This window comes from Aythya ferina (assembly GCF_964211825.1).
Source record: "Aythya ferina genome assembly, chromosome: 1".
Classification (NCBI taxonomy): domain Eukaryota; kingdom Metazoa; phylum Chordata; class Aves; order Anseriformes; family Anatidae; genus Aythya; species Aythya ferina.
In genome coordinates this window covers 20,870,821-20,896,611 of record NC_140296.1, presented here as the reverse complement: position 1 = coordinate 20,896,611, position 25,791 = coordinate 20,870,821, and the positions used below count along the sequence as shown (strand labels likewise).

General features: G+C 38.1%; 1 protein-coding gene across 1 annotated transcript; it reads left to right on the top strand.

Annotated features, from left to right (window-relative positions):
- Nucleotides 1-1,141: 1,141 nt before the first annotated feature.
- MTMR6 (myotubularin related protein 6) lies at nt 1,142-24,634 on the top strand. The gene is made up of 14 exons (XM_084506297.1): nt 1,142-1,246; nt 5,276-5,392; nt 7,337-7,499; nt 8,430-8,587; nt 9,303-9,431; nt 10,439-10,573; nt 11,737-11,869; nt 16,819-16,928; nt 18,017-18,142; nt 19,392-19,441; nt 20,311-20,511; nt 21,220-21,354; nt 21,433-21,559; nt 22,320-24,634. The coding sequence occupies exons 1-14, from the start codon at nt 1,223-1,225 to the stop codon at nt 22,578-22,580; spliced, it is 1,869 nt and encodes a 622-aa protein (XP_084362423.1). The 5' UTR covers nt 1,142-1,222; the 3' UTR covers nt 22,581-24,634.
- Nucleotides 24,635-25,791: the final 1,157 nt, after the last annotated feature.

Below are 25,791 nucleotides of genomic sequence, written 5' to 3'. Positions count from 1 at the left end.
GCCCGGCTGCGGGGAGCGCCCCCCCCCCCCCCAGTTATCCCCTAATTTAGGAAATAACTGAGCAGGCAGTGTGATGTATATAGCATTTACTACAGTTTTTAAGGTGTTTTATCGAGTTTTTTAGTTATTTATTGTATAACTGCTGCTCTGTGGTGCGTGTTACTGCGTTCTGTTACTGTTGCCCATAGGTTCCCGCCTGCCGTTCCTCACCAACAAGCACACACGAGTCAGAATCCACATAAAGATCTTTTAATTAAATATAATAATTATAATTCTACAAAGTCAAGAATCAGCCCCAAACTCCTCACAGTCCCCTTCTGCCAGGGAGTAGTACATTGGAACAGGCTGCCCAGGGAAGTGGTGGAGTCACCATCCCTGGAGGTCTTTAAAAGACGTTTAGATGTAGAGCTTAGGGATATGGTTTAGTGGGGACTGCTAGCGTTAGGTCAGAGGTTGGCCTCGATGATCTTGAGGTCTCTTCCAACCTAGAAATTCTGTGATTTTGTGATTCTGTGACTACAAGGGAGTTTCCCTATGGGAATATAAATGTTGTTTTTGCAGTTACGCTGTTTAGGAGGAGGGAATGTGGTGCTGAGATACGCTTACAGCGATAAAAAAGTTTAGCAGGCAACCTTGTAAAATGCAGATAACCAGACTCCTTAAGACAATTAGGTGAAAATCACAGTGTCAAGTCAGATAAGCGAAGAAACATTACCACTTTAAGCAGTAAAAATATCAAAGGAAATTTGAAATTTAACAGGCCGGCAGCTGAAGGCCATGTATTGTTTGTGAGGCATCAGATAGATTGTGAACCTGGATTAACCACTCAGTGGGGAAACAGGGGAGGGTCCTGTCATCAAAAAGTATATAAACTAAACTGTGTTTTGGAACTAGCGGGCGCGCTCTCCTGCTTGTGGGGCGCCCGCCATTGCAATCGCGAATAAATTACTACTTCACTGGGATCCCCGCCTGCGCCCCTCCGCTCCCCCCTCAGCCTCCCCAAAATGGCGCCGCCCCTGGCGGCCACCCCAAAATGGCGCCGCCCCCTGGCGGCGCATGCGCGCTGCGGGCTCTGCCCCCCCGCTGACCAATAGGGGGCGCCGCAGGGAGCTCGCGCTGTCGCGGCCCCGCCCCGGAAGCGTTTCTAAGGCGACGCCCGGCCCGACGGCGACAGTCGGAGGAGGGCGGCGGGTGGTGGCGGACGGGGGTGCCCTGCGCCGTCATGGAGCACATCCGCACCACCAAGGTACGGGGGGCAGCCGAAGGGGGACGGGGGGGCAGCGCTGCCGCCCTTGTGTGGGTCGCTGTGGGGGCGTTGGGGCTCGCTGCGGTCCTGTTCTGCCGCTGCCAGCCGCGGGTGAGGGTGTTGCGGCCGGCGCCGCCGCCTGTGCCTTCTGCCTGCCCCTCCTGAGGGGCTCTGAGGCGGGCGGCGCCGCTTGGGGCGTCCCTATGGGGGTGGCTGCCTGCCCCGGGGGGATTTTGGGGTTTCCCTCAGGCTTAGGGTTCCCCTTGGGCGCTGTCAGCTCTATGGGGCCCGGCTCGGTTCCTCCTGGGGTGGCAGGGCTTGTGGGGAAGGCAGGGGCTGAGCATAAAGAGGGGGGCTGAGCAATTTGGGGGGCTACGGCTGTGCTGTGCTCGGGTGTTGTCATGGCTTTGGGGGCAGAGCCTCTGGGAAAAGTGCTTTTTTTTTTTTTAATTAACGATTGATTTGTACAGTCATTAATACAAGCCATCAGTAGATACGTGGTTTGTTAGGGTATTCTGAAAAATTAGTCAAGCTGCAGTTGATGTTCTAGACTCTTCTACTTTATTTTTAGCTTATTAGTTTCTTTCCTTTATAATGAAGAAAGTACAAGTCTTATCAACTCCTTCTGTAAATCACTTATATAAGATTTTTTTTTTTTAAGTTTCAGCTCTTACATAATCACGATTTAACAGTATTTCTCTTGTCAGTCCTGACTGCAAAGGCTGCTGAAAAGGCCGTTCCTCTATTTGTTGTGCCTTGGAAATGACCGAGCAATTAGTTCCATGACCTGGCAGCCTGACTGACTGCAATCAAGTTTTATAGATGTGTGGAGGAGAGGAGTGGTTAGATTCCAATAAACTTACAATCAATAATTAAATAAAGGAACTGGCTTTTATGATTTTGGAAAATACCTTTATATAATTCTTTTGTATAGTTTAGCTAGTGTTTTTTTTAAATATATATTTACATGCATAAGTAATGCTAGAGGAAGGTCTCTCTCAAAGATGTTCTGAGTGCCATTTTGGTTTATTGGATGGAAGTATCTTGTACCAAGGTGACAGATTAGGGATAAGGTTTCTTTATCAGCCCACTTAAAAACCTGTAACTCCTTATTTGTAAATAGCATTGTTACAGTCAATCATTGGTATCAGAATTAAAAACTAGACTAAATGCAAAATATCTTCATGATCTGAATAGATATTTAAGTTTCAAAACCGAAATTGAGACCATAATTATTGACAGGTTGCTGATGTCTTTACGTTGTGCTTGTGCATGGCTTTGGGCACCTGCTAAGAAAACCCTTCATGTAGCAATATAACTCTCTGAAGGGAGAAACAAGCACTGCAGCCAAGTTTTAAGGTACAGGGCTGCCCTGGTTTCAGCTAGCATAGAGTTAATTTGCACCACACCAGCTACTAGGAGGAAAATTAACTCTATCCTAGCTGAAACCAGGGCAAGGACTTCAAATTGCTTCAAGTGATATAAATCATACCCCCAAAAAGTCTGCTTAAAGTGATGGATTTATGGCTAAAAATAACCTGAGTTCTTGATTAGAACTATGATGCCTTAATTTTTTAAGGCTTACAGGTTATTGGATATCCAGGTGGATTAAAATGCATATATACTAGTTTGTAGTAATTTTGAATATCGCAGTTATAGGAAGCAAGAAAACTGAAGTACAGCCTGTGCTAGGTACTGTGCAAGATCCCTACAAGTGTAGGCTTGAATTGGATCCCATTCTGACTGGCAGGAGACACGCATGTTTTCTAATCTGGCTGCTCTTTACAGTTTTTCAATTTATTTTACTGAAGAAATAGTGAAACAAGCATGAAATAACAGTGCAGTCTTGCACAAATTGACTGCTGTGCAAGGAAGCTGTCATCCTGCAGAAGGTGTTGAAATAGATTTTACTTTTTCTTTAACTCCATTTGATGGAAATGTTGAAGTTGTCTTAGAACTGTTGGCACAGCTACCTGAAAAGTTTAGCTGCTTATGAAATTAAACTGTCCAACAAACTTATGTTGAACAAGGAAGTAAGGTCAATGTGAAATTCATAAGTGATAAAGTGATTTTTATACTTAAGTAGTAACAGATGCTTAAAACCACATCACAATATCATAAATGGGGGGGGGGGGAGGGGAATTACAAATGAGAAAAAATTGCTTCTGTGATGAAGCTTTAGAAGTGAAGCATCCTTAAAAAAAATATATATTTTAAAGAAAAATGTGGTAGAAATGACTGGGATTTCTTTAGTCAGATCTGTTTGTAAATTTGAGGTCATCTGTTAGTGGAAACGCTGATGGGTTTTCCAGTGGAGGTGGAAGTTTGGGATTCAGTAGTCAAGCTAAGTCAAATGTGAGTCTGCCAGGCTGAGGATTAGATGGGGAAGGGGACAGCTCCTCCGAATTTAAAGGGATATCTTATAAGGCTCTAACAGGAGTCCTGAAATGTGCTAATTCCTCTCCTCAACGTAGAAATACAGCCTTGAGAATAACAATTTTGTTGTATGGAAGGCAACAGAAGTTTGAATGCCTGGATTTTGTGGGCTGTATTTCTGTAACAGACCTGCAGTTCTGTGCACTTCTCAGTTTGTAGGGAGGTGCAGGCAGAACTGCCCAAAACAAATCGCAGATTTTGACAGTGCTGTATTGGTTATGGTGCTTTGTATGTAGCACTGATACCTTGCTGATTACAGGGTAACATTTCGAGGTACAAATACATGTAACTTCATTTTTCTCCTTTTTCTCCTTTCCAAACTGAAATCCAGAATATTATAGCAGCACTGGCTGCTAGTTGATACTCACATTTCCTCCATTCTGTTTGGATGCCTTACATTGCTTTTCTAATTTTCAAAAACAAAGTTAGGCCTTGCCAGATTGTGAGGAATACCTAAACTGAAAGGACAATTTTGTTATATTTTATCTACACTTTCACCAGATAAATAGGTTTGTGAATTAAAACCAGTCTAACATATGCTCTGCAAATGTGGACTCAGATATGGGTGCTGGCCTTGCTGGTGGGAAAGTTTCTGGAGTTCAGCTGTGAATATAATGGTGGTAGCATCAAGCTTCCAGCAAAATGGCTTTAAATTGGCACTAATGAGCTTGTGCTGCCAAGAAATACAGGAATGCATAGAGATAAGCCATTCACCACGGTCCTTTCCTGTTGTTGCACACACTGAGTCATGTAATGTTTGCCTCAAATAAACTGTGGAGCCTGTAATGTTATGAGCACCAGATAAAATGCAGGCTATCTAGAAATTGCTTTATTCTGAAATGCTTTTCCATAGGATTGAGATAATGTTGATGGAACAGGAGAGAATAGAGGAGAAAATCTGCCCTTGGAAGATTCAAGCTTGAAATCTTGATGTTTCAAATGCCAGCACAGTCCTTGAATTTCTAGGAGATTGTTTCTAATTATTAATGCAGTGCTCGCATTTCATCAGAGTTGATTTTAATGGTGAGGCAAGGTTGTTATAATGCAGATTTAAGATTGGGGATGATACAAATAGCAGTAGATATCTAAAAGTAAAGTCAGGAGAGTTAATCTTTATGTCTGTGGTGAGGATACAGATAGCTGTTTGCAGAAGAACCTATCAGATCAGTTGTTATTTATGTGCCAGCATTGAATTAACAGGAAACTGTTCGTGCGTGTGCTTGCTGTGCTTTGGGGCAGCAGTCTGAAAGTTTTTAGTAATTCAACTTTTTCTTTAAAGCCTAATACCTTGGTCTCGTTTACTATTAAATAACCATATTATGTATACAGACTAAGTCTGCTGAACCTAGTCTTGTCACTTCATTGTGTGCTTTCCTATTGAAACAGGATATTTTTAATGGTCATTCTGCACAAGCTCATGTGACCACAAGTGTGTTCTTAATAGTTTGGATGGAGTAGCCTTGTGCGCTGTATTATGTTTTATCATTTTTTAAATTACTGCACAGACTGACGGAGCTTTTTCTGGAGTTGGGATTTTTACTTTGTGTTTAAGGAAAAAACTAAATTTTGCTTTTTCCCACTTCCTTCTTACAGGTAGAGCAAGTGAAATTACTGGATAGGTTCAGTACCAGCAACAAGTCTCTGACAGGAACTCTGTACCTTACAGCAACTCATCTGTTATTCATAGATTCAAGCAGGAGGGAGACTTGGGTAAGCATATCAAAAGCTTGTGGCTCAGAAAGCATAGGTTCTTCAGATGCATGTGTTCTTCCTGATCTGAGGTTGAATTCGTTTGCTAAAATGTTTAATGTAAAAGTTTATTCCCCGTGATTTGCTTGTTTGTGATATAATAAGTTAATGACTCACAGCTCCTGCTCTTGTATGACACCTTTGCCATTGAAATTGGATAATGTTGAAAATAACTTCCACTCCTCTGAGTTGCTGTTATTTCTTCTATTGCTTGTTTTCCTGAACAAATGCTTTTTTTAACATCTGACTTGCACTGCAGTTCAGAGGAAGGAACGGGAGATTGTTAGATAATTTAATGCAGAAATCTTCAACCTAGAGCTTATCTTTGCCTTCCATTTAGGTCTTGCCTAAGTTAAATGAGATGGCAAAATTCAAAAATCTAGGCTTGGTGATTCCATGCACTTTTTTAGAGTGGTAAATGGTTTTATTCTGAAGATACATACTTTAGAACAAAAGAGTTCAGAAGGGGCTGCAGCTTCTTGATGGCTATGACCATTGTACCAGCCAACTTTACTTGTACAACAGTAATACCTGCTAGTTTTTTTTATTGCTCCATTCCCTGGTGGCACGCATGTACATCAAGTTCTGGCTTCCATTGTAGCACAGCTGCCTGTCTGAGTGCAGTTCCTTTAAGGGTGCTGTGCTTCTCTAGGATTAAATCTCATTTGGGCTTCATTTTTTTTCTGTAGGTGAAACTTCTTGCACTTAACCTTATACCCTGGTTATCTGATGAGATGTCTCGTGGTGCTTACAATAAAATATTTTGTTCAGTGATCTGGATACAGTCTACAACTTTGTGCAAAACAGCTATCCTCTCACATGGGAGGAACTACTGAGGAGAATGTGATTCAGAAACATTATTTGTATCTCCCAGTGCGCAGCTTTAAAAGATTATACTTCGGTGATATCAAACCTGTATTTTGAATATTGCATTTGTGGTGATAGCACAAGTAGTGAGTATAATTATGATGATGTCTCTTCAGGATATAGTCTCTCTGTAAATGCATATTTGGCAGCATAGTTTTCAGATGCCTAATTCTGATCAATATTTAAGAGGAGATGATTGCTTCAATGAGGTAATTGAAATGCTTTTGAGAGCATCTTGTTCAGCTGAGGTAATGTATCAGTGGCTTTCTTCCTGTGGTTGAACAGCTGTTACTTTCTCCTGCATTTTCCCAAACTGTGTAGATTTGCCACAGATACCCAATACTGTGACAGTCTTCTGTTAAAGTGGTTGAAAGGCACTTAGCTATGACTGTGGTGACTACATCAGCACAATGGATAACACAGGAGAGGTTTTTGTTATCTCCTGTTCATTCTATATCCCTGTGAGCAGTCTGAGTTGTCTCAAGTTGTACTCTTGGCTCGAATACTAGCAGACTGATTAAAGTAAATGACTGATAAATAAAATGTTTAATGTGAGCTCCTCTGATAGGAAAAAGAAAATGTAATTCTAAAATCTTCACTACTTGCTTTCCCTGACTCGCTCTCTTTTGCCTGATGAAATTCTAAAGTATGTTTCTGTAGATCCTTAAAAAAAAAAAAACACCTGACAACTTATTTGGACCCTGCCTAATACCATGTAAACTGGTCAGTTAGCAAAGCTGTGGAAAAGGATTAGAATGACCCCAGTGGAGTTCTATTTCTTGATTTCTGCATTTAAAAGTATACTTACCTTTTTTTATAAAGACTAGGAGACAGTTTAAACTATGAGGGGGAAAAAATAATTAAATTTTAACAGATCATCATATCGTGACCAAAACTTGGATTTCTTATTTTTTATAATGAGAAAATCAGTCAAAATCCATATTCAGTACAGGCTAATCTCTTATGTCAGATGTTGTATATAGTGCGTTTTTCTCATTTTTCATCTTCATGCTTACACTGAGTTCTTGTATACCGTAGATATTACATCATCACATTGCTGCAGTGGAAAAACTTCCCTTGACTACTTCTGGCTGCCCCCTTGTCATCCAGTGCAAGAACTTCAGGATAGTTCACTTTGTTGTTCCCAGAGAGAGGGATTGTCATGATGTTTATAACTCTTTGCTTCAGCTGTCGAGAACAGGTGAGACTTCAAACTGGAAAAGGCTTTGTAGTATGTATCTGGGTAATAAGTTGGTGAGAAACTGCATGCTTTATTTTTTTTGTGAAATATACATTATGTAAAAGCCTTTTCAATGGGTTAGATGCGTCAAAGAATTTTATTAATAATAAAGTATTAATCTATATGTAGATTCAGAAAATGTCTGGCTTTTGTAGCTCACTGATCTTGTTTAAGAGTGCAAGGTTCCTATAGATTCAGCATTTCAAGCATTAGCCTCAGAATTGTGAAATGAAGTGTGTATTATCATTTTAATGATGTAGTCCATAGATAAAATGCTATTTTGTTACCGTTTTCATGCAATTCCAAAAAATAAGCTGAAGCTTTGATGCTAAAACAACACTATTAACTTAGGTGAAATTCTGATTTTCGTGTAAATCTAATGTGGCCTCTTGCATTCTTATGTGTCTAGACCACTGTAAAATGTTGTCATCTGCCATGTAAAAAGTATTAGAAAAAATAAGAGAATATTTTGAAAGCTTTTTTGGTTTGAAGGAAACTTTTACATTGCTTTGAATGATCAGTAGACTTATATTTCTGTTCTTACTTTTAAAGGTATCTGTTCTTTTGGTTCTTGTGAAGCTCTTTTAATAACTTGCTATTTTGTCAGTCTTAATTTTGCGACGTTTGCTTTGCCCTAATGACTTAAATGTCCCTCCTTGTACAAGAGGTCAGGCTCTCTTCCCTGAAAGATTTTATAACCTACCTTTAAATATCTGCAGTTGAAGAATAAATATTTCAAGAATGCCAAGTATCTAATCACTCTGAGTATCTTAAAGCCTGAAACTTCTGTGGTTCAGGCAACTTTAAGGTTTGTCAACTGTGCTACCTCTTCCACCAATGCATTTTTGGAGGCAGTTCATTACAGAGTCTTATTTTTCCTTACCTTTTTAGCAAAGTATGAAGAACTGTATGCCTTCTCGTATAATCCAAAGCAAAATGAATCTGAGCAAGTCAAAGGTTGGCAGCTTATTGATCTAGCAGAAGAATATAAGAGAATGGGAGTGCCAAATGATTACTGGCAGTTGTCTGATGCAAATCGTGATTATAAGGTAAGGACTGTAGTGGAAAAATGTTCTACTCTACATCTGTTTTTGATTCATCTTCTGGCTCTAGCCCTATAGAAAGCAGTCTGATGCTATGAAATCACTTGGCTTGCAGCATAAGTAAAACTCGCAGGTGGAGAGAATTAACTCCTTAATCAGACAGTCTCACAACTTTCAAATGGAAGCTTTTCTTCCATGCTTCACTGAGGGTGTATGTGCATTAAATTGTTTCTTTTTGGGTATACTTACCTACTTGAAACCCAGTCTCAACAATTCTGGTGCTCTGCTGTTTTGCTCTCCTCTCTTAACTGAGAGGGATTCTGCATTAGGTTCTGTAGTGCTGACTGTGAAAGATGATGGCTGTGGTGGTGCAGCTGATTTCCAGATAAGATTTCATCTTTGTAGTCTGCAAATATAAAAATGATGGAAATACTGAGACTATTTTACTTGAAACATATGCTCAGCAGTTCTACTGAAAACTCCTTAAGGTGAATGCTACTACAGCGGTGCTTTCCAGCAGTAATTGGTTGTATCACTTTGACACTAATTTGTACCTTTTTATTCATGGTTTGTCTCTTCTGAGATACTTACATGTATATAGAGAATTACATTGTTTACCCTTTCTTTTATTTCCTTGTAAAAATAGTGTAGGGTTATGTATCTCATGCTAGGTTTGTACCCTTTGTGCATATATATATATCTATGTGTACGTGTCTTTCAGATTTGTGAAACCTATCCTAGAGATCTTTATGTTCCCAGAACTGCAAGCAAGCCGATAATTGTTGGTAGCTCCAAGTTCAGAAGCAAAGGAAGATTCCCGGTGTTGTCCTATTATCATAAGGATAAAAAGGTATTGTTTTTCTTCCTGCAAATGGGCTGAAAATTCTCAACATTTGCTGGTAGCTCAGGGTGCATGAGGTAATTGTATGCCTTACAATGTGAGGTGTGCAATGTAAGTACACTGACTTGAATGAGAACAGTATCTATAACCCACGATAACCTTAAATACAGCTCACAGTAGCAGTGTCTAACAAGATGCTGAATAAAGCTAAGCCGATTTAAAAGAAATCCTCAAGTAATCAGTTGAATCTCTTAAAGCTTTCAGAAACTGACCTTAAGATCAAGATGAAATGTCACCTGACAAAAATCTATCTCGATAAATGAAAAATAAAATCTATTATGTCAAAGTGTGTGTGTGGGGGGTGTAAAATAAACTCTCAAAATAACTCATCGATTGAGGAGGAATTTGCAAGGTGTAAAGAACTGGTGAATAAAAATAGATCTTGCAAGGTTTGATAAACAGTGGTGTGAAGCAACTTCTCCCTGTCTGTTCCATCATTGAAGGGAGAGCAGGATTGTAATCTTGCTGAGTTGAAGAATTTTTGAAGGATGAATATTAAACTAGTAGATATATTTGAAGATAACTCCTAGTTAGCAAATGCACCTGACACCCTCGCAAATGTATTACATCACTGAAAATGGCATTGTAAAAAACTACTTCAGACTGTAACATATTACACCTAAGAATAGTAAAACTAAGCATAATTTATTTTTCATCAAGAGCAGTTTGCTTTTAACTGAAAAGTAAAAAAGTAAAATTCTTTCATTCTGCCTGTACTTTGAGTTTTTATACTTGAGAAAATTGTCAACTACCTTGTCATTGTAGATAGGCCTGAAAAAGTTGTAGGCACTGTCTTAGTCTACGCAAGCGTGCTTAAAGTTGGAACACTTGCGCTTTGAGTTGAAGTGATGTGTCAAATGAAATGAATTACATAGGTGTCTTCTTAAAATTATGGAAGGTGCTTCAACTATAGATACTAAACTGATGTTAACTTGTCTTTTTGTGTTCTATCATAGGCTGCGATTTGCAGATGCAGTCAGCCTCTCTCAGGTTTCAGTGCCAGGTGCCTGGAAGACGAGCACATGTTGCAAGCAATCAGTAAAGCAAATCCCTCAAATCGCTACATGTATGTCATGGACACCAGGCCAAAGGTATGTACTTCTACAGGTTCTTCAGACTAGTCTCTCTTCCTGAACATCAAAAGACTGAGATAACATGTAATTTGGAAATATTAAGAGTTAAATATTGTGGCCCAATATAAGCATTCTATAAAGGTAGAACTACAGGTATCACTATTCAAGTGGTCAAGTGCTTGCTTTCTTGAAGAAGTTGAACCACTGTCAAGACAAATCTAAGGTCAGGCTGATGGTTGGATTTGATCTTGAAGGTCTTTTCCAACCTAAATGATTCTGTAATTCACTGAATGTTGGTAAACTTCTGGGGAGGTACATTTAAAAATATATGTAAAACACAGCTAAGAAGTGAATAGAGTGCACTTTTTACTGTTAGGAATTAAGCTTATGAAGTAGTGAGCTGTGATGGAGGTTGTTTTAGAACAGAAGGGAGGACAGTGGCTTGTGTAAATGTTGCGTGAAAACAACTAGTGCTGTCTGTATTAAACAGGAAGAGGTAGGAGAAATTCTGTCAAAGCATTTTGAGGTCACACCTAAACATTAAGTTAAATTATGTTGGGTTTTTGACCTGTGTTGGCATATGGGAGTAACTTTCCCTTTTTTAAGCAATCTGCATTTAGATTGATATTTGTTTCATCTAAATCTCCAAATGCAGGAGTTAGAAAACAAGGATGTAAAGCAAAAATACTGCATTGCAGAATTTACTTTGAGCAGGCTTCATTAGGTGTGGTTGACAAGTAAAAAATTGAGCCAACTGTGGGTTTTTGTAGTTGTACTTTTTATAGCTGCAAGCAAACTTTTGTAGGATACCTAGAAAGCATATGTATGGTCAAGTCTGTTTTATTTACTCCTTTTTAGGTTAATCGCCTTGCGGTGTCTTTTCTCAGAAATGTTATGAAACATGTAATGGATTGTTGGTGGATACACAGAGGAGAGAATAGGAAACTATTAAATGCATTATTCAGATGTGTCAGTGCTGAATATAGGCCATCTGTTGCTTTCGGTGAACCATGCCTTTCTCATACTTGAATGCTTAAACTGTTAATTTATTAGAATCTATTTATAGTATGTGCTTTTGTTTTTTTCCTAATGTATTGCACTGAAATTGCTTGTTTTTATTTCTTAATCTGACATTTCATTTGAAGTGCTGGTTTACGGTATTTTGATTTTGCTCTTCTAAGCTTAATGCAATGGCAAACAGAGCTGCTGGGAAGGGCTATGAAAATGAAGACAACTACTCTAACATTAGGTTCCAGTTTGTTGGAATTGAAAACATTCATGTAATGAGATCCAGCTTACAAAAACTCTTGGAAGGTATGTTCTAACTGTACTACAACAGCGTATATGAAAATAAGAAATGTTCTGCTGAAGTATTTAATAACAGCTTAAACTGTATTATGACATCTGTGTTTTATCCAAGCTTTGCACTTAGTACCAGTTTGCTGTGCTCATCCATTGTGGTAATGAACAACCATTAATCTTCACAGTTTACAGTTTAAAAGCAAACTGTAAACTTTTAAACTGTAAAAAAGTTTACTTTTAAACCGTAAACTCAGTGATGTGAGCTATTTTGAAGAAAACTGAACAGCACATGTTAGGGGTTAACTTGGTTAGTATGTCATTGGCTTGTGGGAAAGATGAGCTTTCCAAGTATACATACATGTATTTGTGTATGTGAATACATAAAATAACATGTATATACATGCATCTTCACATGTAGAACATTTCTCAAGGAGCACTTGTTTGCACAGAACTCATTGTAACTGCATGATCTAATGGTCTATACAAAACTTGAACTCTGTCTTGGCAAACCACTCCTACGGTTGTAGATGCATCTTGTAGAGTATTTATGTTTGGAGATGAGGGGGGAAGTGAGCCAGTTCATAGCACCACTACTTGACACAGTGTTGTGAAATTGATGAGGCAGAAGTCTTCTATTTTAATGATTTTTTTAATTAGTTCTCTTAATATTTCATTTAGGTAAACAGATGAAAACAAACTTAAGACACTTGGGAGCATTAATGCTGTGATTAAAGCATGGTGACAGAAGTCAGGTTTCTACATGTACTCCTAGTTACATACGTTTCTCTTCTATTGTTTCCAGTCATTGGGAAGGATTGCACCTGTAGGGAAGTCTCCTTTTGAAGAGACATTCTAGCTATGTTGGTCAAGAAGTTTTACAGATCACTAGTGTAGTCTTAATTCGTTTTTATTCAACCCGTATCTGCTGTTAACCAATTGCTCAGGCACCCTGCTATCATAGAATGGCTTGGGTTGGAAGGAACCTTAAAGATCATCGAGTGCCAACCCCCTGCCATGGGCAGGGACACCTCCCACCACACCAGGTTGCCCAAAGCCCCATCCAGCCTGGCCTTGAGCACCTCCAGGGATGGGGCATCCACAGCTTCTCTGGGCAGCCTGTGCCAGGGCCTCACCACCCTCTGAGGGAAGAATTCCTTCCTAATACCTAATCTAAATATACTCTTCCTTAGTTTAAATCCATTCCCTCTTGTCCTGTCACTCCACTTCCTGACAAAGAGTCCCTGTGGAGCTTTCCTCTAGGCCCCCTATAAGTACTAGAAGGCTGTAATGTGGTCTGTTTGGAACTTTCTCTTCTCCAGTCTGAACAACCCCAGCTCTCTCAGGCTGTCTTTCATAGGAGAGGTGCTCCAGCCCCTTGATCACCCTTGTGTCCCTCCTCTGGACTTGCTCTAACCGGTCCATGTCATCTTGTGCTGGGGTCCCCAAAGATGAATACAGAATTCCAGGTGGGGTTTCATGAGAGTGGAGTAGAGAGGGAGAATCACCTGCCTTGAGGTGATGGTACTTGAGTTATGGTTATATGTATTTTGTTGCTATTCCTGTACACACTTTATTGAAGAAAAAGACTAGCAATATGACCGTGAACTTTAAGTTTTTTGAAGTTTGGGGTAATCCCTGTTTTTTCTAATCTCTTCTTCAGTTCCAGAGAACTAGCTCATGCATCTTGATTTATTTCTTTTTTTGACACCTGTTCTGTGTAGTAATGTCTGATGCAGAAGTACATGTATATGCATCACAGTTAAACTGCGGACTTCAGTCTTTCCGTTTGACATAAGCATATGTTGGTGGGATGCTATCATGTATTTTTCATAATAACAGCTTTCCTTACTGATTGAACCCCTATCTATTTTCCCTTGTATGAAGGATTGACCCTGGAAGGAGGTGTTGTGAAAATTATTCATGTTTCAAGTTGAAGAAAATGCCATTTAACTTCTGTGTGCCACCTTCCTCCTAGATATGCTGAACTGAATGCTCTCTAATCAGTGATAGGATACCAATGACCCTATTCTTTCAAGAGTCTTTGTAACTGGGATTGTACTCAGATTTATTTATAACAAACAACTGCTATTCTTTCTTCAGCCTGTTTCTGATCCTAGGCTCTTTGTCTATCTGCCTGGCTTCCTTCATACCCTAATGAAAGGCTTCAGAAGACATTTGTTTGCAAATTTAATGTAAGACACAGTCCTTCCCAACATCTTTCACTAATGCAGGATGTTGATACAATGTGATAACATGCTTTGCAGTCTATTCTTCTGATTCAGCTGTGTTTTTTAAAGGTCTTATGTGTAGTGTAATAGAACTTGTTTAAACTAGTCTTCAGTGTAGACATGATGACCCTGTGCCCCTGATGGGCTGACTGTCCATCTGTACAACACTAATTGAAGAATCTTCAATTTTTGGCTACAGGGTTGAATATAGAAAATCCCACCTTTTATACATTTAAAAATATAGCGCTAAGTGTCTGAAAAGACTGAATTCTGATAAGCAAAAGTGTATTGCTTAAGTCAGGAAAGAGCACTTCTGTAGGAAATACTTGAGGGAAAAAGGCTCAATAATAGCTGCTGTTGTAGTGGAAGTGTATTGACAGTTTTTCTGTGAGTTGTATGGAGTTCGTTTGTGTGGGGATTTTTGCTTAAAAATGACCTGTGCCCCCAACCTATTGTGCTTCCTTCAGTCTCTAGGTTCTGGTTGCAGGATCCAGTTACCTCTTTATGCAACAACTGCTGCCTAAGGCATTGCTGGTGTGTAAGGACAATCAGCAATGGGGCAGTGAGTCATTTGGGCTTGCGTGCATGTATTTATGGTACATATAGTCAAAACTATCTTAAAGGATAGTTTTTGTGAAGTAACTAAACATCTCAATGGTGCCAAGTCATCTTTGATCCTTTTGAGTAACATGAGGGACTAGAGTGATTATTTAGCACAGAAGTGTCCAGAGAAGTGTTAATGCAATTTCTTTGTTTCACCACTAAGTAGTAAAAATGTCTGTGTCGATCCACAGAAATGGAATGTTAATTACAGGGGCTTGACATATGTGTTCGTACCTCTGCCTGGATTTTCAAACCAAAGAACTCTGTCTAGAAGCAGAAAATAACCAGGTCAGGTGTTTCTACCAAGCTGAAAATGATGAAAAGGCTGGTTTGGACAGAAGTATCTGGGTGAAAGCAAATCAAGAGCTAGAAGCCTGTTATGTTTATTTTAGATACATAGGCTTTAAACTACGAAGTGTAGAATATAGGGGTGTGCAGTCATGTGTAATGCCTCTTGGTATTGCCTTCTGTGTCCCATCCATTCCCTGCAGATGTTTGGGCTTCCAGATTTTTATGGGAGGATATTTTTCATTTTTCCTTTATCCTAGTGGTGGACCTGTTTATCTACTGTTGTGTTTTAACAAGTGTTATGGAGCAACAGGTGGGGAGAGAGTAAATATGTAAAAGACTGAGTGATTTGAGAGGATCAGGTGGTTCTTGATTTCTTCTATTTTGTAGACCTTTTGGAAGCAGAACTTTTGCCTAACAATAACTGCTGTTTTTTTATCCAAATACTAGAGGAAACTAGCATAACTTATACTGATTTTTTCCTGGTGTTTACAGGCTGCACTTTAATATCAGGTTTTGTTTCCAGGGGTTTCTAAGTAGTTTATTTCATTGTGCAGTGGCTTGCTAGTGCTTTTTCTAGTTAAAAATCTATGGACTCTAGAAAAAAGTACTGCAGGACTTGGAAGCTGGAAGCCTATCTTTGTTACAGCATTCAGCAGCAACCAGTGCTATGAGTCTTCCTGAGCAATAGGGAGTATACCAAAATTTGTATGGCTGAAAGCTGAGCAATGTGTCCTGTGGATACAGGAAAGCTGTAGGAGTTCATCTCCTCCCATAGTCAGAGATAAAGGTTATTTTGCAGCTGCTGTATGAGTATCTCTACTACCAACTTCCAGCTCTGGTGTCACCTTATTTTTATCTGGGACCCGCTAACTTGGCAGAAAATAGTTTTCTCGTGTGGCAGGGACAGGTATTTTTGTAGATTGCAACTTCAGGTATATCTAAGAATCACATGCAGAGGAAGGTAGATCAGTTATTGATCTCCCCCCAGCTCCCTTTCAGTTCCTTGTGTTTAAACAATAATGCAACTGAGAGCTGGTGCTCAAAATCCTGCGTTAAAATAACTGTTTTTTATTAGCCAATTTTCATTTGCCATGGGTGCTTGGTGTCCTTCAAGAATCAGGTTGTCTCATTTCTGAATTGCTCAGCATCTGAGAGAAACTCTTGTGGTTTACCTCCATACTTGATGCTGCTATGCTGCATGACAACTTCCCTTTAATTTGAGTATTCCTCTGTCACTTCAATTGTTCTTACTGTTATGAGATCAAAATACATGGGGGAAGAATGGTAGAGATCAGTCAGTATTACAGTATATTAGTTCTGGAGGTAGACAAAATCTGCGTGGTCTTCAGTTCATCATTTTCTCCTTGTACTGTACTTGCTTTATTCTACTAGGCAGAGTGGAAAAGGTGATGAAACTCTCATAGTTAGGTCCAAAAAGTCAGACTGCCAATGTTGTCTGCATGCAGCTACTTCGTTAGTATTAATAGTAGTAATTGGTAAGTATTTCTAGTAAGCTTTCTGGCATTTTTGTCCCTTCTCTTGGTAAGACAAGGTTTGTAACTGTGTGTAACAGGTGTAATTCAAATTTCTTGTTACAAAGATGCATCTTAATCTTGTCACTCAAGGTTTCTGTAATTCTGCAGAGCTGAGTTCTGGGCGGAGAACCTTTTGTAGTGCCTATCTCTTAACCGCTTGAGTGTGGTGGTTACCTCAAAGAGGTTTCAAATCAAGTTAAAACAATGAAGAGTAATTCTACGCTGTTTATAATGCACTTTCTCTGTTGTAGGATATTATGGGTAGTTGTAACTGCTTAGGGCTTTCTAACTCTGTTTCTTTCAGTCAGTGGCACAAAGGGTTTGTCTGTCAATGACTTCTTGTCTGGTTTGGAGAGTTCCGGATGGCTGCGTCATATCAAAGCTGTGTTGGATGCTGCTGTTTTCCTAGTCAAGGTAATTTGTATGCTGCCTCCTGGAGGGTAGTTTGTGCTATCAGGCAAAATTACACTTAACAGTGCATAAAGCATAAAACTCTGCAAATGCAGTTTCTCTTCTTTGCTTCCTCCCTTTTTGCAAAAAGGGAGATGTCTGAAATACACAGACACATCTGATATGTTGCTTTAAGCCTTATGTGTTTCTCTATGGTTGGAGATATTCAATGTGCCAGCTGATATTTTATGATTTTCTTTGAATGTTTCTTCACCTTGAAGAGATTTATGATTGTTGATTTCTTTGGGTATTTATGAAAGATGTAACTAGTTTGAAGGTAGATGAAGCCGACTATTATTTACTATACACTGAAAAAAAGAATTTATAGGGCACTAATATCAGAGAAGACAAATTGGCTATTTCATTTACCAAGCAAACAGGACAGTTTATAAAAATTCAAAAGTACAGTTGCATTTGCCAGGTGCCTATGATGCTATGGGCTTAACATGAAAGAGGCTTGGGGGGGAAGGGAAGTAAAGAAGAAAACTGTCTTTCTTTTCAGTGGCTGAAGTAGGAAAATACTTTAGTTAAAAGTGGATGCTATTAAAGATCAGATGATCCTCAAATATTTGGGTTAACAAACTTAAATTTGAATAGATTTGAATTCTTAGCTGAAACGAAAGACTCCTTCCTGGTCCTTAACTTTTGAGTAATATAATGAGTAGCGAATGGGTGTTATAAAACAACCAAATAGAAAGCTAATAAACCTATTTGGTCTGTAATGTGTAGTCTGCTTCTTCCTTAGTGTTCATTTTGAGGGCATTTCTAGTTTTACAAGGGGTAGAAACAGGAACTGCTGTAGAAGTCCATGTTACCTTTTGCGAAGGAGATAATGGAATTTCCTTTTGTTAATAGGGAATTTTGTGCATTTCAGTGAAGAGAAATCCCTAGATTTCTGGTAGTATCCAATACACTTCCCCATAATATTTTTCTTGTATTAATTAGACTATACTCTGGGTTTTGAATAAACGTAGCTTTTGTATGCATTTACTAAAATCTGACTGAACAATCTAAGCAAGAGAGCATTCATTAAAGAAATAATTATTTTGCAGGCAATAGCAGTTGAGAGTGCAAGTGTGTTAGTGCACTGCTCAGATGGCTGGGACAGGACTTCACAAGTTTGTTCTCTTGGAGCTCTCTTACTAGATTCCTATTACAGAACAATCAAAGGATTCATGGTAAGCAAGCTGTTGTATTGTTGAATTGTTCCTTGGTAAATCAAAGGATTTAAAATGTTTGTGTGAAAGCAAAGAGTCTAACTGTACTGATGCTATTTTATAATAACAGATGTAAAATGTTTTGCAGACTGCAGTTGGTCTTTCCTTTAGAAATACTTGACTGGGGGGAAGAACTGTGTATTTAAAATAACCTAAGAAACTGAAATACAAATAGATTGTTTTACGTACCCTGCAGAAATGTTGTAATAACTGCCTCTTTCATCCAAAATAAAGAAAAACTTAACTACAAAATAAAGATTCCAAAGTGTTTACATGACACAGATGTACTAAACTATACTAGCTATACATTCTTAATATTTGTCCCAAATTAACTTCATTAAAATCTAAAAATGACATCCCCAGCCACAGTGATATAAAGACCTGAACATATTTAAGCAACTTAAATGTCTTCATCTTTCTCTAGAGGTGATCAAAGAATTTTGATATGATTATTTAAAACTTCACAGTAGGAAAATCAACTGTTTTTGCCATAGCAATGTAAGGGTTTATGGGAATACCTGAAAGTTAAAGAACAAAATTGTACTGATCACAAACTACTAACTGCTACAAAAGGTAAACTGATAAGGAATTCGATAGCTTTGATTAGATAGTGAGAATGTGTAATTGTTAGGAAACTTGTACTTGTTAGGAACCTTGTTTTCTTCTTTTTCAATCCTTCCTGTCAATTGGCATTTTGGAAAGCCTTCTGTCATAAGCAGACAGTCATGTTTTTGGTATTTGATACTGCAACTAGTGATAAAACAAGCTACTGTTGATATTAATAGCATCTTATAGCAGTAAAATTGCTAAGATTACATTGTGTGGCTTTATGTAAACTATAATAGCAAGAATGCAATACTAAAATTTTTCACATACTTAGCAGTTAATTTTTTGAAAGTTGAGTGATAATCCATTTATGTGAATCCATGTAGGTGAAGCTGTAAAGCATTAATATGCTTAAAGTGAGCCTGGTCTAAAGGTATTTTTCTGATTGTCAACCTGTTCAACTTCTTACTAGCTTTAGAAACTAGTTTTAGAAATGTGCTTTGACAGTCTCTTGTAGGAAAACAAAAAATGCACAGTAGCAAAGAGTTGCTTCTACAGTAGTTAATTTGAAATACTATATATATCAATAACCTGTGAGGTTAATGCTATAGATGTAAGATTTACTAAAATTTTGTTAGATACTTTTGTTTTTTCTATCCTGTAGGTTCTGATAGAGAAGGACTGGATTTCTTTTGGGCACAAGTTCTCTGACAGGTAGTTTGCTCATCTGATGTAAAAAAATTCACAGTACACTAAAAGATAAATGTTTCATTAAGTGATTTCAAATTTTGCATTAATGTCTAGACTTATGTAGTATTAAAAAGAAAGGAAAAATAGCCTGTGAATGTTAAACTACTGTATCGTTACCAGAAATTTTGCAATGGATAAGCTATTTTCAGTTGACATTGCACTTTGTGCACTTTTTATTCAAATATCTATTAGGTGGTTGTTTTACAGATGTAAGTTTCTAATGTCAATGGTACCTCACTTTTGCATGTTGATAACTGCAGCTGAATCTGCATATATGCATACAGTGTAAGACAAACCCAAAGCTATCTCTCAGCCATTGAGACAACATAAAACCCTTCTAAAGTTTTGATCTGCTTAAATGTTCACACTTACCCATACTTCTGATGATAGAATAACTCTACCTTTAGAAGTCCTGTATGCCAATAGTTCTGTTTTTCTCCTTGCTCTGAGCGTCACCAGCTATGACAACAGCTTTCCTGCTATTTCCTATTTTATAGTTTACTTTTAGCTCATGTATTTCAAATGTTGACTATGGGTGTAATAGATGCAAAGGAATTAAATTGTCTTGTGTTGCTTTTCTTTACTGAATAAAGATATCTAGCTCTTTACTGAATACAGATGTGATTACTTACAAGTCAGAAAAATAGGTTAAATTTAGGCTTATTTCTATTCATGAATTGCCCCAGTTCTTGAAGTTAGGTACTTTATTTCCAGACCAAAAATAGTGTAAGAATAGCCTGCTGTATTGTTTTTGAACGACAAAAACCTTAGTTGTGCTTGTCTTCAATTTCTAATCTAAGCCAGTTTCAGTCTGTTTATGAAATCTCTTTCAGGTGTTGTCAGTTGGATGGTGATCCAAAAGAGATCTCGCCAGTGTTCACTCAATTTTTAGAAAGTGTGTGGAATCTGATGGAGCAGTTTCCACAGGCCTTTGAGTACAATGAAGCTTTCCTTCTTCAGATCCATGAACATGTCCATTCGTGCCAATTTGGAAACTTCCTTGGAAATTGCCAAAAAGAGCGAGAAGAACTAAAGTAAGCAGGGATATTGTAATGTCTACTTGCTTATTTTGGGAGACTATAATGAACTCCTGCAAATCTGCTCCATTTGGGGCTCTGAGTAGAAGTAAGCTGGGAGGTTTGGTAGTGCAGAAAGTGATGTTGAACTGTATCAGGGAATGGCAGTGTTTTAGCATGCAAAAGCATGAGAAGACAGTTCTAATTTTGGCAGAAAATACCCTGCTCATCTTTAAAGGAAAGTCAAGGCATCTTTCTCCCTCCTTTCCTAAAAGCGGATAAAAAGAAAGTGCTCCCAATTTTCTGTCTGAATTGGGAGCATTTGTTCCCTCCCCTAATCTGTTTTTAGACAACCTTAAAATTGTTGCCTGTTCAAGACTAATAGTTGTCAGTTAAAATTATTAATAGGCTGTCTCAATGCTTTCTGTTGGAAAACTTCTGGAAAGCTTTCAGTGGCTCATCTTTGTCTTAAACTATATTTAAAAAGCATTTATTGCAATGAGGCAAAACTTGCACGATATAAGGACTATTACTTCTAAAACTGGTAGTTCTATCCAACGTCAGCATATACCAGGAAGAAGTTGATTTTAATGAGAGCATTTAATTCAGTTTTATAAATGTTTCTGATGACATCTTTAAATCCATCTTATTTATTATGCTGAGTTGAACAGCTTCTGGGTTTTGTTTGTAGTTGGTGTCTTGACCTTGATCTCTTTTTGCCTTAAGATTAAAAGAGAAAACATATTCCTTGTGGCCGTTCCTTCTGGATGAACAAAAGAAGTACCAGAATCCTCTGTATAGTCCAGACTTTTCTCCAGAACTAACTCTTTTGGAGCCTAATACAGTGTCATTCAATTTTAAGTAAGTTTGAATTGTATACAATATCTTGTCTTCGAATTTGTTTTATCTTGCATAGTTAAAACTATCTGTTACGTGCAGATTTTGGAGAAATATGTACCACCAGTTTGATCGAAGTATGCATCCCAGGCAATCTGTGTATGATCTTATCATGAACATGAGTGAACAAAATAAACAGCTGGAGAAAGACATAAAAGAACTGGAAGCTGTGAGTATTGCAAAATAAGTGTATTTACTTGTGATTTGTTCCACAAATTCATGTGCAAAGCCTGTAATAATGCTTCTAGCTTTCATATGAATGCCTTTATTGTATGGCCTACCGCTTGTTCCATGTAACGTTGAATTCACTTTTCACTGTGTTCTATGCTGAATGCTAGGCTATGCAGCTGACGTTCTGTTCTTAAATATAACTTATTTTGCCTTACCCAAGAATTATTTCTCCTACGAAAGCACTACTGTAGATAGGTCTCGAGCTTTCTACATCTTTCTAACATCTTTCAGTGTATTCTTGCATCTGAACAAACTAGCTCAGTATTTTTCAGATCTGAAGGAAAAGTCGTCATAAGGACATAAGGGCACTGAGTCTGTAAGAGTTCTTGTTTGCTGTAAACTTCTTCCTTGCTAGTACCACTGAGGCCTCTGTCTGTACTCCAGAACATACTCCTATTGTGATAGTCCCAGATAAGGGACAAGCGTGAAAGTCCTTACTTCTCTATAGACTAACAAGCAACCTTCTGCTCAGCAGCATATTTTTTAAGCATGTAGTGCTTGTAGCATCTGTTGTGAACTGTGGAAAAAATGTTGGCTTACCCAGTGGCCTAATGCTTATTAGATACCCCAGACTAAATATGTAAAAGCATTAAAGGAAATAACAGTCTGAGTTGGCCAGAAAAAAATGGGTTCTCTTTCATTCAAAGCAAAACATCAGTAAAGCAGTGATGCTCACTTCATTATTTTCCATATTTCAGAAAATAAAGCAGAAAAATGGTCAACCAGATGCAGTCCTTCTGAAAGAACATCAGCAGTCTGCTCATCCTGCACCTGTGGCACTGAAAACACCTCCATGTTTCAAGAAGGAGCAGCCACTGATCCCTGTGAATGATGCTGTAAGAACTATAGAGGGCAGCAACACAGCGGACAATCGCTACAGTGAATTCATGGAAGAGTTTTCAAAAGCTGAGCCTGCTGTTGTCAGTTTAGAGTACGGAGTGGCCAGGATGACCTGTTGAAATCTGGAATGGCGCTTCTCTCTTCCAGCCTGGCTGAATTAAGACATTTTGAGGATGGGTCTGTGCTGCATGACCAAAACATGATTTGTATATTGGCAAGTTTTGTTAATGTAGACTAGAACAGCATGCTAATTGTCAGGTGTTTGCTGTTCTTATATATATGTATACATATAAAAAAAAAATTAGTTGTATTTTAAAAGAAATAAGGGCATTTGGTAAGTAGTGACTAAGAACTGAGGAGAGGTATGTCTTTGGACTTTGGGTTGGTTTGCACTAAATTAAAACAGTAATCTTTATTCATTATAGGAAAACACAGGTGGTCTTTCACATTGATTTTATTTGGGCAAGAAAACTTGAACTTTGTATTTTGGGGACTGAAGCTACAAGTGTATATATATATTGCATATAATACAAATATGTATTCCCTTGTTATATGACACCCAGTACTAATTTTCAATGTATTAAGTGCCATGGGAAAAGTATTTAAAAACATTAATAGTTGGCCTTAAACCTGTTGATCAGTAATATTGGTGTTCATGACTACTGCACTCTGTAAAATAACTGTTTACTTTGTTTTTGTTCAAATTGTTTTCCTTAAAACAAGACTGAATACAGGGAATGCAGCATGCCTAAGCTGGCACAGCCTTTCAGCAAATTGCTATTTGAATGTCAACCTATTACTGAAGACTGTTCTTTCTTCCAGTTCCTCTGTTTAAAATATAATAGAGAGCAAAATCAGGCCAGTCTAGTAGCTCAGTAGATTTGAGCATAATTGGAAGTATACATTGTCTGATCTTAAGTGTTTTGATTTGTGGTAAGGTATATAAGTAGAATAAAGAGTAAAACACAAGAAAAAATATAGCCAATATCTGAGCGGAACTTGACTATTCAGATTACTTAATTGCATTGTTTGAGTTCCAAGAATGGAAGCAGAAGTTTGAAAGTAGTCTACTGACATTGTTCCTGAGTACAACAAAAATCTTTAATTTGTCTGGAGCTCATAAGAAACTGAGTGCCTCCTAAATCTTTCTCCGGGAGAAAAACTTCATAATTAGTGAAGCCTCCCTCTTATCTTATAAAAATTTGTCCAACCTGTGCATTTTTATAAATCTGCAGAGTGTAGTGAAACTGCGTATGTAACTATATAAAATCTTCATCTAGCAGGATACAGTAGAAATTCTGACATAAGTTTATATAATGTAGATTTCAATGTTTGTAGCCTCCTAGTAAGGGAGAAGGTTTTTGTCAACTTCTATCTCATGATATTTTCTGAGCAGGTAACAGAAATATTCATATTTGGGTATTAAGATCCCTAGGTATGCTGTTAGATTAATGCTACTAGCTTTTTATCTTTGGATTTAAATCCTTTTTGGTTATAAGTGAAAATGAGTTTATTCCCATCCTAATCCCTAAAGTCTGTTTTGTTAAAATCACTGGTCTGTGTCCCACATAACTTGACATAATTGGCAGTGTTTCCCTCCACATCAAATTAGATCCAGTACTATATTAAGGCCAATATATGTCATGATCAAGTTGCACTTGCAAAGTTTTATGGGTGAAGTTAACTGTGACCCCTGTATTTGGTGAGTATAATTCACTATTTTGTTTGCTTAAAGCCTATAAATGTAAATAAATGTTCATAAGTCTTTTTATTCCTGAAGAGATAATGTCATCTTTAAAATACATTACCCTGTCATTTAAACATGGTTAATTTTTTTCCACTGCAAGTTTTGACTGAGTTTCACATTTGCAATTTGCACAGTGGTGCCTTACAGGGTTGCAGCAAGCGAGGGTTTTGTGCCTTGTTATTTGTTGTCTACCCATCACCTCCTGTATCAAACTGGTTCTGTGGTTTTCCTTTGAAAAACATGTTGTATTATTAAGCTTGTGTTGCATCTCACTACGGAAACAAACTTCATTGACAATATAAGCAAGTGTTATCGGTTTGTACTTGTTTTAATATTTAGCTGCTCTGGTGTGCCATGTACATTTTTTCATATTTATTGTTTAGAGTTTATGGACTCAAAAGATTATATTAAGCTTTTTTTTGCAAATATTGTTGTATGTGTTTTTTACTTTAAGAACAGAGTACCCTTGTATATAAGGCTTTTTAAAAGATTGTTCCCTTTCAGGGCTGCTAAAGTGATCTTAATTCAGTCTTTGGGCCCTTTCTATTGGAAGAGTTCACTCAGATAAGAGAGTTGGGATGCCTTTCAATTTTAAATCAAGGCATGTTAGGTCAGCTTTAAAGTGCTGTAAAATTATCTGCTTGGGCATAAAACCTGCTGCGTTTAAAAAAAAAAAAAAAAACAAAAACAATGATACTTTGCTGTGGTCAGTATGTGAGTAGTTTTATGAGGCTGATGCATGGAGCAGCCTTCTTACAAAGTCCAGACAGCTTTGCCAATTTGGCCCTCATGGTCACCAGTGAGAAACATTCCTGCAGAGAGGCAGCTGTCTGTCCTTGTTTGCTGTTTAGGCTTAAGCCAAAGCTACATTAAAGCACGTGGGACCTGTGGTGAGGTAAATAGATGGTAGCACAGTGAGCTCCAACACAAGGTTTGGCAGGACAGCCGGGACTCAGCTCAGTGGGACTGTTCTCTGTCCTTTGAGAAGCTGACTAAAAAGATGTGGCAGGAGCCTTCTGGGAGCAGAAATAATTCTGAGTCATAATTCTGATTCAGAGTTCAGTGGATGAACTTTATCACAGGCATGCTGCTTCAAGAGCAATTACAGTATCAAAAGGTGCCAGTACAGCTCAAAAAAAATCTGAATTCTTTCTAATTCTTTCTAGCTGTGGCTCTAACTTGCAGCTGGTGCACTGTCCTGTATTGTCCAGGTGGTTGGGAATATAATGTCCTGAGTAGAAACTTGCTATAGTTGGTTATTTCATTGGTTGCAAGACCTGAAGCACGGAATTAGCAGGTGCCAGTTCTGAGAAGGTCTTGAAAAAGTCTGGGTTTCTAAGTTTTGTGCATTGCACTGTAGAGGAAAAATTATCCCCTTTAATTAACAAAGCTGATAGTCTCACCTGAGCAATTAAAACAGTTTTCACATTGTATTCCAGGCAATTTGAAATAGTTATTTCACTAGTATAGGAAGAGTTGAGTTTATTTTTAGGTGGTTAGCTATTGCCATGATGTATTCTTTTAATACAAGTTTAAATATCCGAGTGTTCTGTTTTGTAGGACAACGGCCAAATCAACAGACT

Excerpts from the sequence above, each read along its gene's own strand:
- MTMR6 (XM_084506297.1), top strand. The coding sequence starts at position 1,223 with ATGGAGCACATCCGCACCACCAAG. Across the intron at positions 10,574-11,736 it reads TCATGGACACCAGGCCAAAG|CTTAATGCAATGGCAAACAG; the intron begins GTATGTACTTCT and ends TGCTCTTCTAAG. Across the intron at positions 19,442-20,310 it reads GGGCACAAGTTCTCTGACAG|GTGTTGTCAGTTGGATGGTG; the intron begins GTAGTTTGCTCA and ends AATCTCTTTCAG.